The sequence below is a fragment of the Mya arenaria genome, chromosome 5 (assembly GCF_026914265.1).
Source record: "Mya arenaria isolate MELC-2E11 chromosome 5, ASM2691426v1".
NCBI lineage: Eukaryota > Metazoa > Mollusca > Bivalvia > Myida > Myidae > Mya > Mya arenaria.
In genome coordinates this window covers 58,705,848-58,719,124 of record NC_069126.1, presented here as the reverse complement: position 1 = coordinate 58,719,124, position 13,277 = coordinate 58,705,848, and the positions used below count along the sequence as shown (strand labels likewise).

Here is a 13,277-nt window from a genome sequence, read left to right as displayed (position 1 = left end):
GGTCATTAACTTATTTATTACGCCTATAAGTGTAAATCCTTTATCAAGTTAATTAAAACACCATTTTATACAGGCATTGAATTGAATAAACACATTCTATCGGCTTTAGATCAAAGAGTCACACTGTGTGACGTCACATAACTTACAGTTATACCCACGAGGATCTCGTGGAGAGCATGGACATTGCTATGCAGGATTATGTATAACTGTACGATTATTGCTTCTTACAGTCTATAAGTGTGGTACAAGTTTGAAAGTTTATTGGCAGATCGTTTTACAAACATGTCATGTTTATGTTTCTTAATCCCTTGATTGCCCTTGTTGTTTCTTTAATCCTCCAATAAATAGATCACACTTCCTTTTCAACAGGCAATAAATCGTTTAGGATGGGGTAGTAACTAATTAACTTGTCACAGTGGTGTATACTGTTACGTAATCTAGCCAGGCATTGTAAAGATAAAAATCAATAATCTTCGTCTGTGAAACTTGGTAACTGTGAAAGTTATGATTGCTGTCCTTTGGGTGTCCGAAAATTAGGTACGCAAAATAATTTTTATTTTTTTTGAAAAATAATTATGGGTGTCCGAACTCTTAGGTGAAATACGGTACTTTATTCTTTTCTGTAGGTGTTGACATTTTTGAGAAAAAAACCGTACAATATAAGGTTTTTGCATAACTTAACTTTTCATTCTCAACAGTTTATCATTGTATGGTTTTAAAGATAACCGTCGCCATTTTCACGAAAAAAATTTTTTTTGTCTGTCAACAAACATGGTGGCCGAAAATGCCAGACGATTTGACATCTTTTCTATGCATCTTTTAACCCAAAACATAGATTAAAAAAAAAAATCTTGGACTTTTCACAGATTTTTTTCCCTGCGTCTAATACCCCCTATCGTCTTATACCCAGTCATTTACGGTAATAAGCATTTATAACTTGACTAATTTCTTAACAGTTTACAGAGATATCTCACATACCTAGGATGTTGTAGAGGATCACTGCAATAATGCTGTACACAAAACTCACAACTACCCAACCAATCATGCAAAGGTGGGTTGGGGCACACAACTTTTCTGTTAGCCATTTCCTTGCTTTTGGAACTGAAAATATGCAAGGTAAGATCAATGGTATATTATTACAGGATTATAATTGGCTATGATATGCCCTTGGTCTCTATCACAACTTGCCCTCAAAACAAACATTCTCGTTAACCAGAGAAATAAGCTCATTTCAAGACCTTTCAATGTTTATGTTTGTGTCTCTTACAGTTAATTGTTGTTGGGGTCATGCCTAGTGCCCCTTGCAGGTGCCTGAAACACAATCCCATGAAAGGTCTCTATAAACTCTTCATATATACCAAGTTTGGTCGCAATATGTGGACCATAGCTTAAGTTATTCAATATCAACCATTTTTTTGTTCAGGGGTAACACTTTAGGATAAATCAAGGATAATATGGAGTTGTGTAACCACATTGTGTGATGTCCTGAAACAACTGCGTAAAGTATGAAGTGAATTGAATGAAGGGTATTGGAGTTGTTTAAGTCAAAATGCCACTTTGCCCTAAAACTTTAACTGGACGGCGACACTAACGCTGACTCCGGGGCAAATAGTCAAGCCTCCTTCTTTGAAATCGAGCTAAAAAACTTCAATTAGAAAAAGTTATGACATCTCTTTAAGGCCATTCCTGTACCTATTGGCAGGAACTGAAGTAACCTGATGCTACATACAATATATAAGATCTAAGAGCTAGTTGTTTTTGACAATATATAATTAAAAGTAAATACTGAGCTTTGGCTGTCTTGTTGAAATAACTGTTTTGAAATTTTTTACAGTGAATACAAGGAAGCTTCAGATTGCAGATAAGTTGACAATGCCTTAAAATGGACACTCAGACTGGTCACAATAGCTGACAATGAACACTTTGTGCTCAGGCATAGATATATGCCATTTGTATTCAAATTTAAACAAATACATTTATAAAAAATATAATGAAAACACTTTTATTTGTACTTTATAGTATCATTAAATAATATAGAAAATAATTATATTTACCTGCAAATAGTACATACAAAATCCATGCTCCTGACCCAGTACTGAAGACAATGAAGAGGACTGACCACACAATTTTCAGGACCTTACAGTGGCAAACTGAAATGAAAAAGAGAACATGCTGCATTTTAACTAAGTTAAGCAATATGCCACCTTGTTGAATGATAGCATTTGGGTGCCTGGTGCATGAAAGCATGTCCCATAGTCTTCAACATTCGTCTGGATGAATGTTTGACAACAAAAAACACAAAAGGCAATTACTCTGTACAGTTATGGTTCTTGTACACTGCATTTCCTCTAATTGTGCTTTACCATCGCATTTAGTTTTAATAGATTCCATTCGGTAGTTTCAAGTTATGTTTCTGTTAAGAAAAAGTAACAAAGAGCAATAACTCTTTAATTATCTATAATATAGTTCCTGTTCTTGTACACTGCACTTCCTCTCATTATGTTCTATGTTGCAAGCAGGAAAATTCCAAATGACAAACCAACCAAACTGACAAACAACAGGACTCTGATAACTTTGTTTGTCAGGGATATAATAATTCATGAGATGGGAAATGGAATAAACATCAGTACATGCCTGTAGACACATTGAGGCACACTGTGGCAGTGGCCTAGGTTATTTCGATTGGATGGTGGGAAATTCCTGCTACAAGAATGCAACTCTAGACACTTGCTTGAATTCAATAAATGGGCAGAAGTAACTCCATATTAACTTTTGTTTGATTATTTCTTGCTCACTATTATGTCATTCAGGGCTTCTTAAAGCTGTCAATTTGCCAATGTGGAACGATTTTGACTTTGCCAGACCGATTGCATTTTCAGAAAATGGCCAAAAAAATTGTCCGAATTTTTTTTTTCTATTGTGGTCCAAAATGGCTAGGTCAGTAAAAAACAGAATTTGTAATACACAAACAGTGTTTGTCATACCACGTCCTTAACTACCAGGGGTGATAACAGACTGTGTTAATTGACTTTGCTGTTTTCATTACATCAAAGTGAAGTCACATTCTCCGTCTTTTTCTCATGAAAACATTTGTCACACTTTTGCTACGAAGATCCATTATCATTATATTATAAATACATCGTCATTGTTAAGCCGTGAAAGCATACAAATTTCTAATTCATTAACCTAGCTCTGCCCGAATTCTATAGGATATCAAATACAATCTAAATCGCCTGAGATGGCTCTATAGCTTCGCCACATTGAAAAAAAAATATTGACAGAAAACAATGAAGCTGGGTTCGTAGCTGAGAAATAACCAATAATGGACATGAAATTTGTACCAGAGACAAACAATGACCTTGAGGCTTGGCGTATGCATTCAATAGTGATCATCTACTGCATAAGATCAGTGATCCTAAATTGTTTATCACTAGAAGGTTACTGCGACTTTGACCTACAGACTTAAAAATCGTGAGGGGTCATAAACGTCTCATAACCAACTTAAAAGTCACTTAAGTCATGATCAACAAGCATATCAAGTATGAAATTTGTAGCTGCAAGCATTCGTTTTTAAGCCAAACCATTATTCAGCTTTAGGTCACCACCAAAATATTATTTTTCACCTGAAGATATAACCATGACATTGACCTACTGATCTCAACTGTATGGGGTCATCTACTAGTCATGAACAACTCACATAGCAAGCATGAAATTCTTTATCTTCAGTTATTGAGTGGAAACTGTTTTTCACCTCATTAGGTCAAAGTCTGTTTTTATTTTGCACATTTGAATCTTTTAACATTATCTTACATTTGACCTTGTGATTTTCTGTGAGAACATGTAACTCCCAATTTAACTTTAACTATAATACAGGAATAGAAAAATTGAAGAAGTTGTATCAAAAGAATTTTAATAATTTGACCTTATAACCTACCATAGTTTTAAGATAGCTTTTGATTAAAACATAATTATCAAGTCTTCATTGAAAATCAAATTGACCACACTCAGCCGAAGTTTGGTCTCTGGGGTGTTTAATATGCTGTTAAAATAATGATAATTTAAACAGGGTTTCATTACAGATAACATGCAATCATTATGCACCAGTCAATCGTAACCACTGCCCCCCCCCCCCCCCCAGGTCCAGAGAATAGCAGGGACTTTAACTTTCGGTCTAGCCAACCCCAGGTAAAAATCCCGCCCTGCGGGGACGAACTGCTGGTAAAATGTCCGCTAAATGCCCCCGCACCCAGAGAACCTAGGTCAGGCCCATTCCCCGCTATATTTTGCACGAAGACAAAACCACTGCATTCACCCCGCACTGCTGGGCCACCTTACAATTGACCGGTGCATTATAACTCACCATACAAAACTTAGTGATCTGCTGATCCTGAAAGGGGTAAATTATCTGGCAGACTAACATTTAGCAAGCAAGGGTCAATTTGTGGGTACATGCAAAGCAAATTATAGGTAGACCAACAACATTGATTTCTACGGTTGTAAAAGAGCAAGCTTTGTTCATTTACATCTGGGGTAAAAATGTCTATTTAAGTATTATAACTTGTGATAAATACAAACACAAAATAAGCAGCAAATTAGGATAATTAAGTATGACAAGTTTACAAGAAATCTGATTGTAAAAAGGCTTTTATCTCGTCATCATATTAAAGAGAATACCAATGGGCGATACTATTTCCCGGTCCGGACCAGTTCTCTCAGGGATGCAAACGAATGGCAAAATTGATATTCGAATATTCGGTAATTCTTTTGATCGAATATTCGATAACCAAAACTAATATTTTAGAAGATCTAGTAAACTATTATTATTCGCTATAGCAATAGCTGGGGCCTTTATAACCTTCTTTGTCGTAGCCGGTACACGCGACGGATCCTGATTTTTCCCTAAATAAGCCCCTGAAATTCCCCATAACATCAAAAGGCAAAACATTTGTAAAAAAAACAAGAGGCACATCAGTGCCTGTGCTCCACTGGCCAAAAGGTTCAAGCAAAGACCACCTAACGAACATTTTCGTCAAGTTTCATAGAAATACAATCATCAATTTTTGAGGAGAAGTTATTTAAAAAATTTTTTTACTTTAATAGCTCTGGCTGCCATGTTGTGCAGTGGACCGAAATGATTTGGGCAATTTGAGTAAAGGAGCACCAAACAAACATTTCTGTCAAGTTTTATCGAAAAAAGGTCATCGGTTTCGACGACAAGTCGTATAAAGTTTTTTTTATTTTTTAGCTCTGGCAGCCATGGTGTGCAGTGGACTGGAACCATTTAACAAATTTTGGTTAATGACCACCCAAGGAACATTTCTGTCAAGTTTCATCAAAATCTGATCATCGGTTTCTGAGGAGAAGTCGTTTAAAGGTTTTTCTATTTTTACCTCTGGGGGCCATCTTGTGCAGTGGACCGAAACCATTGAAGCAAATTTGATAAAGGACCATCCAAGGAACATTTCTGTTAAGTTTCATCAAAATCTGATCATCGGTTTCTGAGAAGATGTTCTTTAAAGGTTTTTCTATTTTTTTGCCCTGGCAGCCATGTTGTGCAGCGGACCGGAACCATTTGAGCAATTTTGGTTAAGGACCACCCAAGGAACAATTCTGTCAAGTTTCATCAAAATCTGCCTATCCGTTTCAGAGGAGATGTCGTTTAAAGATTTTGCTATTTTTAGCTGTGGCGGCCATATTGTGCAATGGACCAGAACCATTTGAGCAATTTTAATAAAGGACCACCCAAGGAACATTACTGTCAAGTTTCATCAAAATCTGCCGAACCGTTTCAGAGGAGATGTCGTTTAAAGATTTTGCTATTTTTAGCTCTGGCGGCCATATTGTGCAATGGACCAGAACCATTTGAGCAATTTTGGTAAAGGACCACCAAAGGAACATTCCTGTGAAGTTTTGTCAAAATCCGCTTATCAGTTTCAGAGGAGATGTCGTTTAAAGTAAAAGTTTACGCACGCACGCGCGTGCGTGCATGCACGCACGCAAGCACTCACGACGGACAATCTGTGACGACATAAGCTCCATGGCCTTCGGCCAGTGGAGCTAAAAATTAAAAAAATTCAATTCCACTCATTCCTTTTAGTAAACAATGCGAAATCAGACCAGCGACGGTTTAGGGACGTTAATAGATAACAGAGGAGTTTTCTGTAGGAGAGCAGCCTCTTTCTGGGATTGACCTTTACTAAATATAACTATGAAAAAAAAAAAAACATTGCGGGAACTATTAAAATATAAAAATGAAAACAAATGTGGACTTTGACCCATCTATTGTACAACAATACAGGCAATATATCCTAAAATGCTATACCATACAGTTACATTTCAAAGCATGAATGATGTATTGAAACGCGGAAAACAGTTTGAGGCACGTACATGTAAGTAGCACAATGCATTAATATCATCACGGCGATTTGAAATATATTGCAAAACTTAATTGGAAGCCAAAACAACAATTTGGTATCAAGGCCGATTTCCTATGTCCTAAATTGTGGTCATTTACATTTCACCGAAAACTTGTGAGATGTCACTTGTCCAAAAGCCAGTTATTGTTAAATTACTGGGACTGTTTATAGTGCACGACCATATGCCCTAATTGACATATGACGCAAGTTTAGTGTATTGTCATCACACTCACGCCTTTGACATTAGGGGCCAATTGTTGTAAAAACAAGACAAAGAATTGTATACACAACAACAACGATGTAGGCAAAAGGTTAATTATCTTATTTATTCAATAAAAAAAACACATCGAATATTCGAATACCGATTTTGACATTCGAATACCAAACGTTAGATCGAATATTCGAATATCCATTTGCATCCCTACTATTTAGCACTGACCATCGAAACATTGTTTTGCTGCTAATTTATAATCAAATATTGAAATAAAGCTACTGAATATTATCTTAAACAATTAATAAAAGATGCACATATTTCATATTGCATGTTTTATAACGCAAGTAGTTTTTATGATCAATAAGATTTAATATTAAACAGGACTATACTGGGGCGAGGTTGCGCTGGGCATGGGGGGATGTTTTCGAGAGTGACACTGTGGAGGGTGGTATATTGACGCTGACACAATTAATTGTTCACGCTCACTTAAGTCCTCCCGATTGGCTGAAATTTTCGCTGTTTTCACTCAAAATCAGAGTGATTGAACCAGACTGTGGTACACAAAGAATCATCACTGTGGTGTATGAGAATGACTACTTGATGAAATCCTGATTAGTGAAAAACAATTGTGCCCAGCTGAAAAAATGCGAAATACAAAATGTCCATCAACATTCTGTAATTGATGAAATAACAACTGTTATGTACATAATGAAATTAATGGAGATACATAGTAACCAGTCATGAAAATGAACACAAAAAAACATTTGCAATTATATTATTCCTTAATCAGGAATGAATGTTCCGACACAATGATTGATCTACACATGTTGAGGTAACAAGTGTTGTTAAAATATCTTACAGTTTCTGTGTAATTTTATGGCAAACATCAAATTGTTCAGAGATTTCATTAACATGGCCTCGACAATTTGACAATAACTCATCATACAAAGACTTTTATGGCACCATCTTATTAACAAACATAATTTGTCCAATGACAACCTGGGTATAGGTATTCTAGCAACAGGGAACATTATATAAAATAGTGAAGTTTGTCCAATGACAACCTGGGTATAGGTATTTTAGCAACAGGGAACATTGTATAAAATAGTGAAGTTTGTCCAATGACAACCTGGGTATAGGTATTTTAGCAACAGGGAACATTATATAAAATAGTGAAGTTTGTCCAATGACAACCTGGGTATAGGTATTTTAGCAACAGGAAACATTATATAAAATAGTGAAGTTTGTCCAATGACAACCTGGGTATAGGTATTCTAGCAACAGGGAACATTATATAAAATAGTGAAGTTTGTCCAATGACAACCTGGGTATAGGTAGTACAGCAACAGGGAACATTATATAAAATAGTGAAGTTTGTCCAATGACAACCTGGGTATAGGTATTTTAGCAACAGGGAACATTATATAAAAAAGTGAAGTTTGTCCAATGACAACCTGGGTATAGGTATTCTAGCAACAGGGAACATTATATAAAATAGTGAAGTTTGTCCAATGACAACCTGGGTATAGGTAGTACAGCAACAGGGAACATTATATAAAATAGTGAAGTTTGTCCAATGACAACCTGGGTATAGGTATTTTAGCAACAGGCAACATTATATAAAATAGTGAAGTTTGTCCAATGACAACCTGGGTATAGGTAGTACAGCAACAGGGAACATTATATAAAATAGTGAAGTTTGCCCAATGACAACCTGGGTATAGGTATTCTAGCAACAGGGAACATTATATAAAATAGTGAAGTTTGTCCAATGACAACCTGGGTATAGGTATTATAGCAACAGGGAACATTATATAAAATAGTGAAGTTTGTCCAATGACAACCTGGGTATAGGTATTCTAGCAACAGGGAACATTATATAAAATAGTGAAGTTTGTCCAATGACAACCTGGGTATAGGTTTTTTTAGCAACAGGGAACATTATATAAAATAGTGAAGTTTGTCCAATGACAACCTGGGTATAGGTATTCTAGCAACAGGGAACATTATATAAAATAGTGAAGTTTGTCCAATGACAACCTGGGTATAGGTATTTTAGCAACAGGGAACATTATATAAAATAGTGAAGTTTGTCCAATGACAACCTGGGTATAGGTATTCTAGCAACAGGGAACATTATATAAAATAGTGAAGTTTGTCCAATGACAACCTGGGTATAGGTATTTTAGCAACAGGGAACATTATATAAAATAGTGAAGTTTGTCCAATGACAACCTGGGTATAGGTATTATAGCAACAGGGAACATTATATAAAATAGTGAAGTTTGTCCAATGACAACCTGGGTATAGGTATTTTAGCAACAGGGAACATTATACAGTTGAACACCGTTAATCCGAAATCGTTGGGACCCAAAAAATTATTTCGGAATAACGATATTTCGGATTAACAATTTTCAGAAAATGACAGCGTTCGCGAATTATAGATGACGTGAAATACTAAGTCTTGAAGATTGCAATGTTGGTTACAAATACTATACATTCGGGTTTGGTTTGAGTGATCTTTCGTTTACAAAATATTTGTTGATTTATTGTTTAATAAATGACAAATAATTCATTATTATACTTCTTTATTAAAACAACATAAAACATTTAAAACAAAATGACAGCAGATGTGTGCATTCAGAACATAGTATGGATTTTTCGGAAGTGGGTCGAGTGAGCAATGCGCCAATCAAATCTCGTGATATAGACATTTTCGAATGATATTCAGGTTGTGTTAATCAGCAATTATATACACACTACATCACCCAAATGAAACGCTCATTTTCTGACATCGATGTTAGTAACATACGCGTTCTCAATGTCATTCTTTAACAAGCGCTAATTGTGCTCCATTGTCACCTCAATCCGATGCCCAAATGCATTCGAAGTATGGTGTGAAAAACTATGACATGATCCAGTTCGAAATAAGAATTGATAAATAAGAATTGATAAATAGGTGTGAAATACCAAATCGGGATGGGAACTTTTAATTCTGCGATAATTTCGGACTAGCAATTTCGGACTAAAGATTAAAAATTTTGTTAAACAAAGGAGTAAAATAAGGACCGAAAAATAATTTCGAAATAGCGATAATTTCGGATAAACGGTGTTTGGAATAGCGGTGTTTCACTGTATAAAATAGATGTACACATATGATAATTGCCAAGTACAGGGTTCATGTATCTTAGTGCAGCCTTTATATAAATATAGCATGTAGGTTCATGATAAGGTTCATCCTTTCTAAGAGAAGATGCTCTTTTCTAAAGCCTCTTTTCTATCTTATTTTTGTAAAGTGATAGATTTTAATTGCAAAGCAAGAGGGAAGAAAATACACAAAAAAATACTCTCTTTTTCTGATATTGTTAATCTTCAAATTTGTATATATTTAAATATGCATTATGTTGCTTTTTATTAAAAAAAAAATAAAAATACTATTTCATAAGCCTATACTTTAAGTCTGATGTATGTATAATACTAAAATGGTTCCGGTGGTATATATCAAAGGGATAATTACCCGGTATATTAAAAGGCCATTTTAGACAATAAAAAATAATTCATTAATTATTCTAACTTTCAAACATTTGGCTATTACTTTTCTTTGAAATTGTTACCCATAGAGTAAATAAATACACTTGATATTTTTATTTAGTCTGAGTTACATATGATTGATCCCATCTCTATCTAGCAAGTAGTAGTAACACGGTGCATATCCATATCGGTACCCTCTTTGCGAAATCTACTAAAACGGTACCCTTTTTGCACTTGCACCGGTCATTCTCTGCTGAAAACAAATCGACGATGGACAACAATCCAGTTAATGTTCATTCTACTGATGAAAGGAGGTATTTCAGGTGCAAAAGATTTCGCAAAGGAGGTACTGATATGGATACGCACTGTGAGTAAAAGTGTGAGCATTTATTGTACTGAACAGAGGGATAGCTTCATTTATACTATGCTATACAGTGGGGATATAATTACCTGTACTATTACATGTAGTATTTTCTGTATGATTGAAATGTAAATCACAATGAACTATTTCACTAAATCATAAAACAAAACATTTTTACCTTAGGTCTTAATAGTAATTCCTACCTCTTATTAGCTAAACAGTTGTATTTTACATGGCAAACTCACTAAATGAAACAAACATGGAATACATTAAAATGAAACAAATAATTATGTACAGCATTTAATGTCATTTAATATTACTGTACTCAGATCAGTAACTGCTGCATAAAGTACCAGCTGCTCTCTCAAAATATACAAACAGGAACCAAAGTAATATTTATGTTGGTAGAGCACCAAAGCAGTCCATGTTTTGAAACAAATCTTTTGAAAAGTTCCTACATTATCTCTGGTCACACAGGCCAGATTTTTAGGACTGAAGTTGTTTCCAAAAGAAACATTAATTTAAACATAAGCATTTTAACAACATAAAACTAATATGTCATGACATTGTTGTTTCCTGGTGATAATAGAGGGATTGGTTTGCAGGGGGCATAAGAGGCACTCTTCCCCAGAAAATGGCACCCTTAACTATCAATCATAGTTACCTTGCCCTTAAACAGAGAGCAGAGCTATCTAAGAAACATAGACAACTTCATCAAATCATGTGCATTGACAAAATAGTCTTTACTTAAGTAAATAGTAATCCATGTTATGTACCAAAAAGCTTACATATTATTTCTTTGGTCACAGGACTAAGTTGGTAGAAAAAGAAACATTAAACATAAGCATTATAACCACATAAAACTGATATGTAATGTGGTTTTCTCAGGTGATAATAGAGGGACTGGATTGCAGTGGGCATAAGAACAAGCTACATGTTTTCCTGAAAAAGGTAAACTATCTGGCAGACAAAAATATACATGCAAGTTATGTAGGGTACATGCAAAGCAAATTAGGTAAAACAACAATATTTATAGTAATAGTTGTCAAGGAGCAAGCATTTGTTCATTTACTATAACAGGTCTAAAAACATCCACCCAGGATAAACTAGTTGATACAAGCACTTGTATACAAGTTTTAATATATTTCTGGTGAACTTTTGTAGAAGGATCAAAATTATCATTAGTAACAAAACTGAATCCTGTAATGTTAAAAGTTACAGTTGATATTTTTTAGTCATAAAAGAAAGCCAGACTGTCACTCTCAGGACATAATGTACATACTGGCTCTTCATTGAATGTTGGCTACTGGGCTTATGACATGCATTATATTTTGATATACAACACAAACTGTTTCATATGTCAGTGTAAGGTTACTATATACAATTACACGGTTGCTGTGTAACAAGTTATATAAGCATAATTAGCTTTATAATACAGTTTTTTTCCTATAAGCACATTTTATGTTTTACAACTTTAGTTGTTTGGCTGCTACCTTAATTGCTTTTAATTACACATGAATATACAATAATATGTTCATATCACCTAAGACTAGTCCCTGAGGCATTGGGGGCATAAACATTTAGGCACCTACTTGGCTGCAGAATGAGTCACATGTTTGTTGATACCATTCAGCAAAAGAAATGCATAGACTCATAGCAAAAGTGTGAGCATATGTATCAATATGAGACGCAGGGAGAATTTTTCCTTTTTATACCACAGTAACTGGAAGGGAATGAACTCCGGCGTTGATGTCATATGACCTGTATTTTTTTAATGTTATTTGCATGAATTCTGCAGGTCTTGTTCTTTCTTCTCTTTCAGGTAATATTCTTGGCACATTTTTAATACTCATTTGTTTTTGTCTTATACGCGTATAATTTTCCTACACAGTTAATTTATTGTTAAATCTGAAGAAAAAATAAATATTTTTAGGTTAAGTGTCACTTAAAACAATTTCCAAGTCATATGACACCAAAGCAGGTGTTTATTTCCTTCAAGTAACTGTGCAATAATATACAGTGTATAAATATTTACCTGGATGTGGAGTTGTTGTTGTTGTTACTACAGAATAAAATTCATATTTTTGTGAATAATTCCACAAGTCATAAAATGAGCCATCTCAAATAGTATTACTTACCACTTATAAGTTAAGCAACTGATTTTTTCATATAGAAAACTTAATTAATACTCCAGAATTTGGAATACCGTATGAAATTTATAAGCACTAGTCTATTATTTACTGTTGCATAAAGGCCTATATTTTAATGTTGTCTCCAAATATACAAATGTAATTATAACAATACGAAACCAGTAATAGAACTAGAGATTGCTTTTTCGAAAAAGCGCATGTCTCCCCCATTGTGTGGTCGTAGGTGAGAAATAATCAATGATGGATCCCAAAATCAATAGGGGCCATCAACTAGTCATGACTAACTGGCATACCAAGTATGAAGTTCCTGGGTGTAAACGTTCTTGAGTTATTGAGCAGAAACCGGTTCTTCACCTCAATGTCAGTGACCTTGACCTTTGACCAACTGATTGCAAAATCAACTAGACATCATGACCAACCTCACTTCAAAGTTTGGTGAACCTAGATCAAAGCATTCTCCTGATATTGCACGGAAATATTTTTTTACATTAGAGGTCACAGCGACGTTGACCTTTGACCTTGTGACCCCCCAAAACATAGGAGTTTTCTAAACCTCATGATCAACCTCCCTACCAAGTTTGGTGAACCTAGGTCAAACCATTCTC

The 13,277-nt window shown here is 34.9% G+C and overlaps 1 protein-coding gene across 7 annotated transcripts in view; it reads right to left on the bottom strand.

The window, feature by feature from the left end:
- Positions 1-13,277, bottom strand: part of LOC128234064 (integumentary mucin C.1-like) — a 122,969-nt gene that overhangs the window by 18,432 nt on the left and 91,260 nt on the right. For 3 of the 7 annotated variants that reach the window (XM_052948043.1, XM_052948038.1, XM_052948042.1), the window contains 4 exons: positions 12,558-12,584; positions 10,612-10,635; positions 2,055-2,150; positions 979-1,101 (listed from right to left, as the gene is read on the bottom strand). In XM_052948043.1, the coding sequence (XP_052804003.1) occupies positions 979-1,101; positions 2,055-2,150; positions 10,612-10,635; positions 12,558-12,584 (270 nt within the window). The remainder of the gene's footprint in view (positions 1-978; positions 1,102-2,054; positions 2,151-10,611; positions 10,636-12,557; positions 12,585-13,277) is intronic. The other 4 variants (XM_052948044.1, XM_052948039.1, XM_052948045.1 and 1 more) reach the window with 2 other exon arrangements.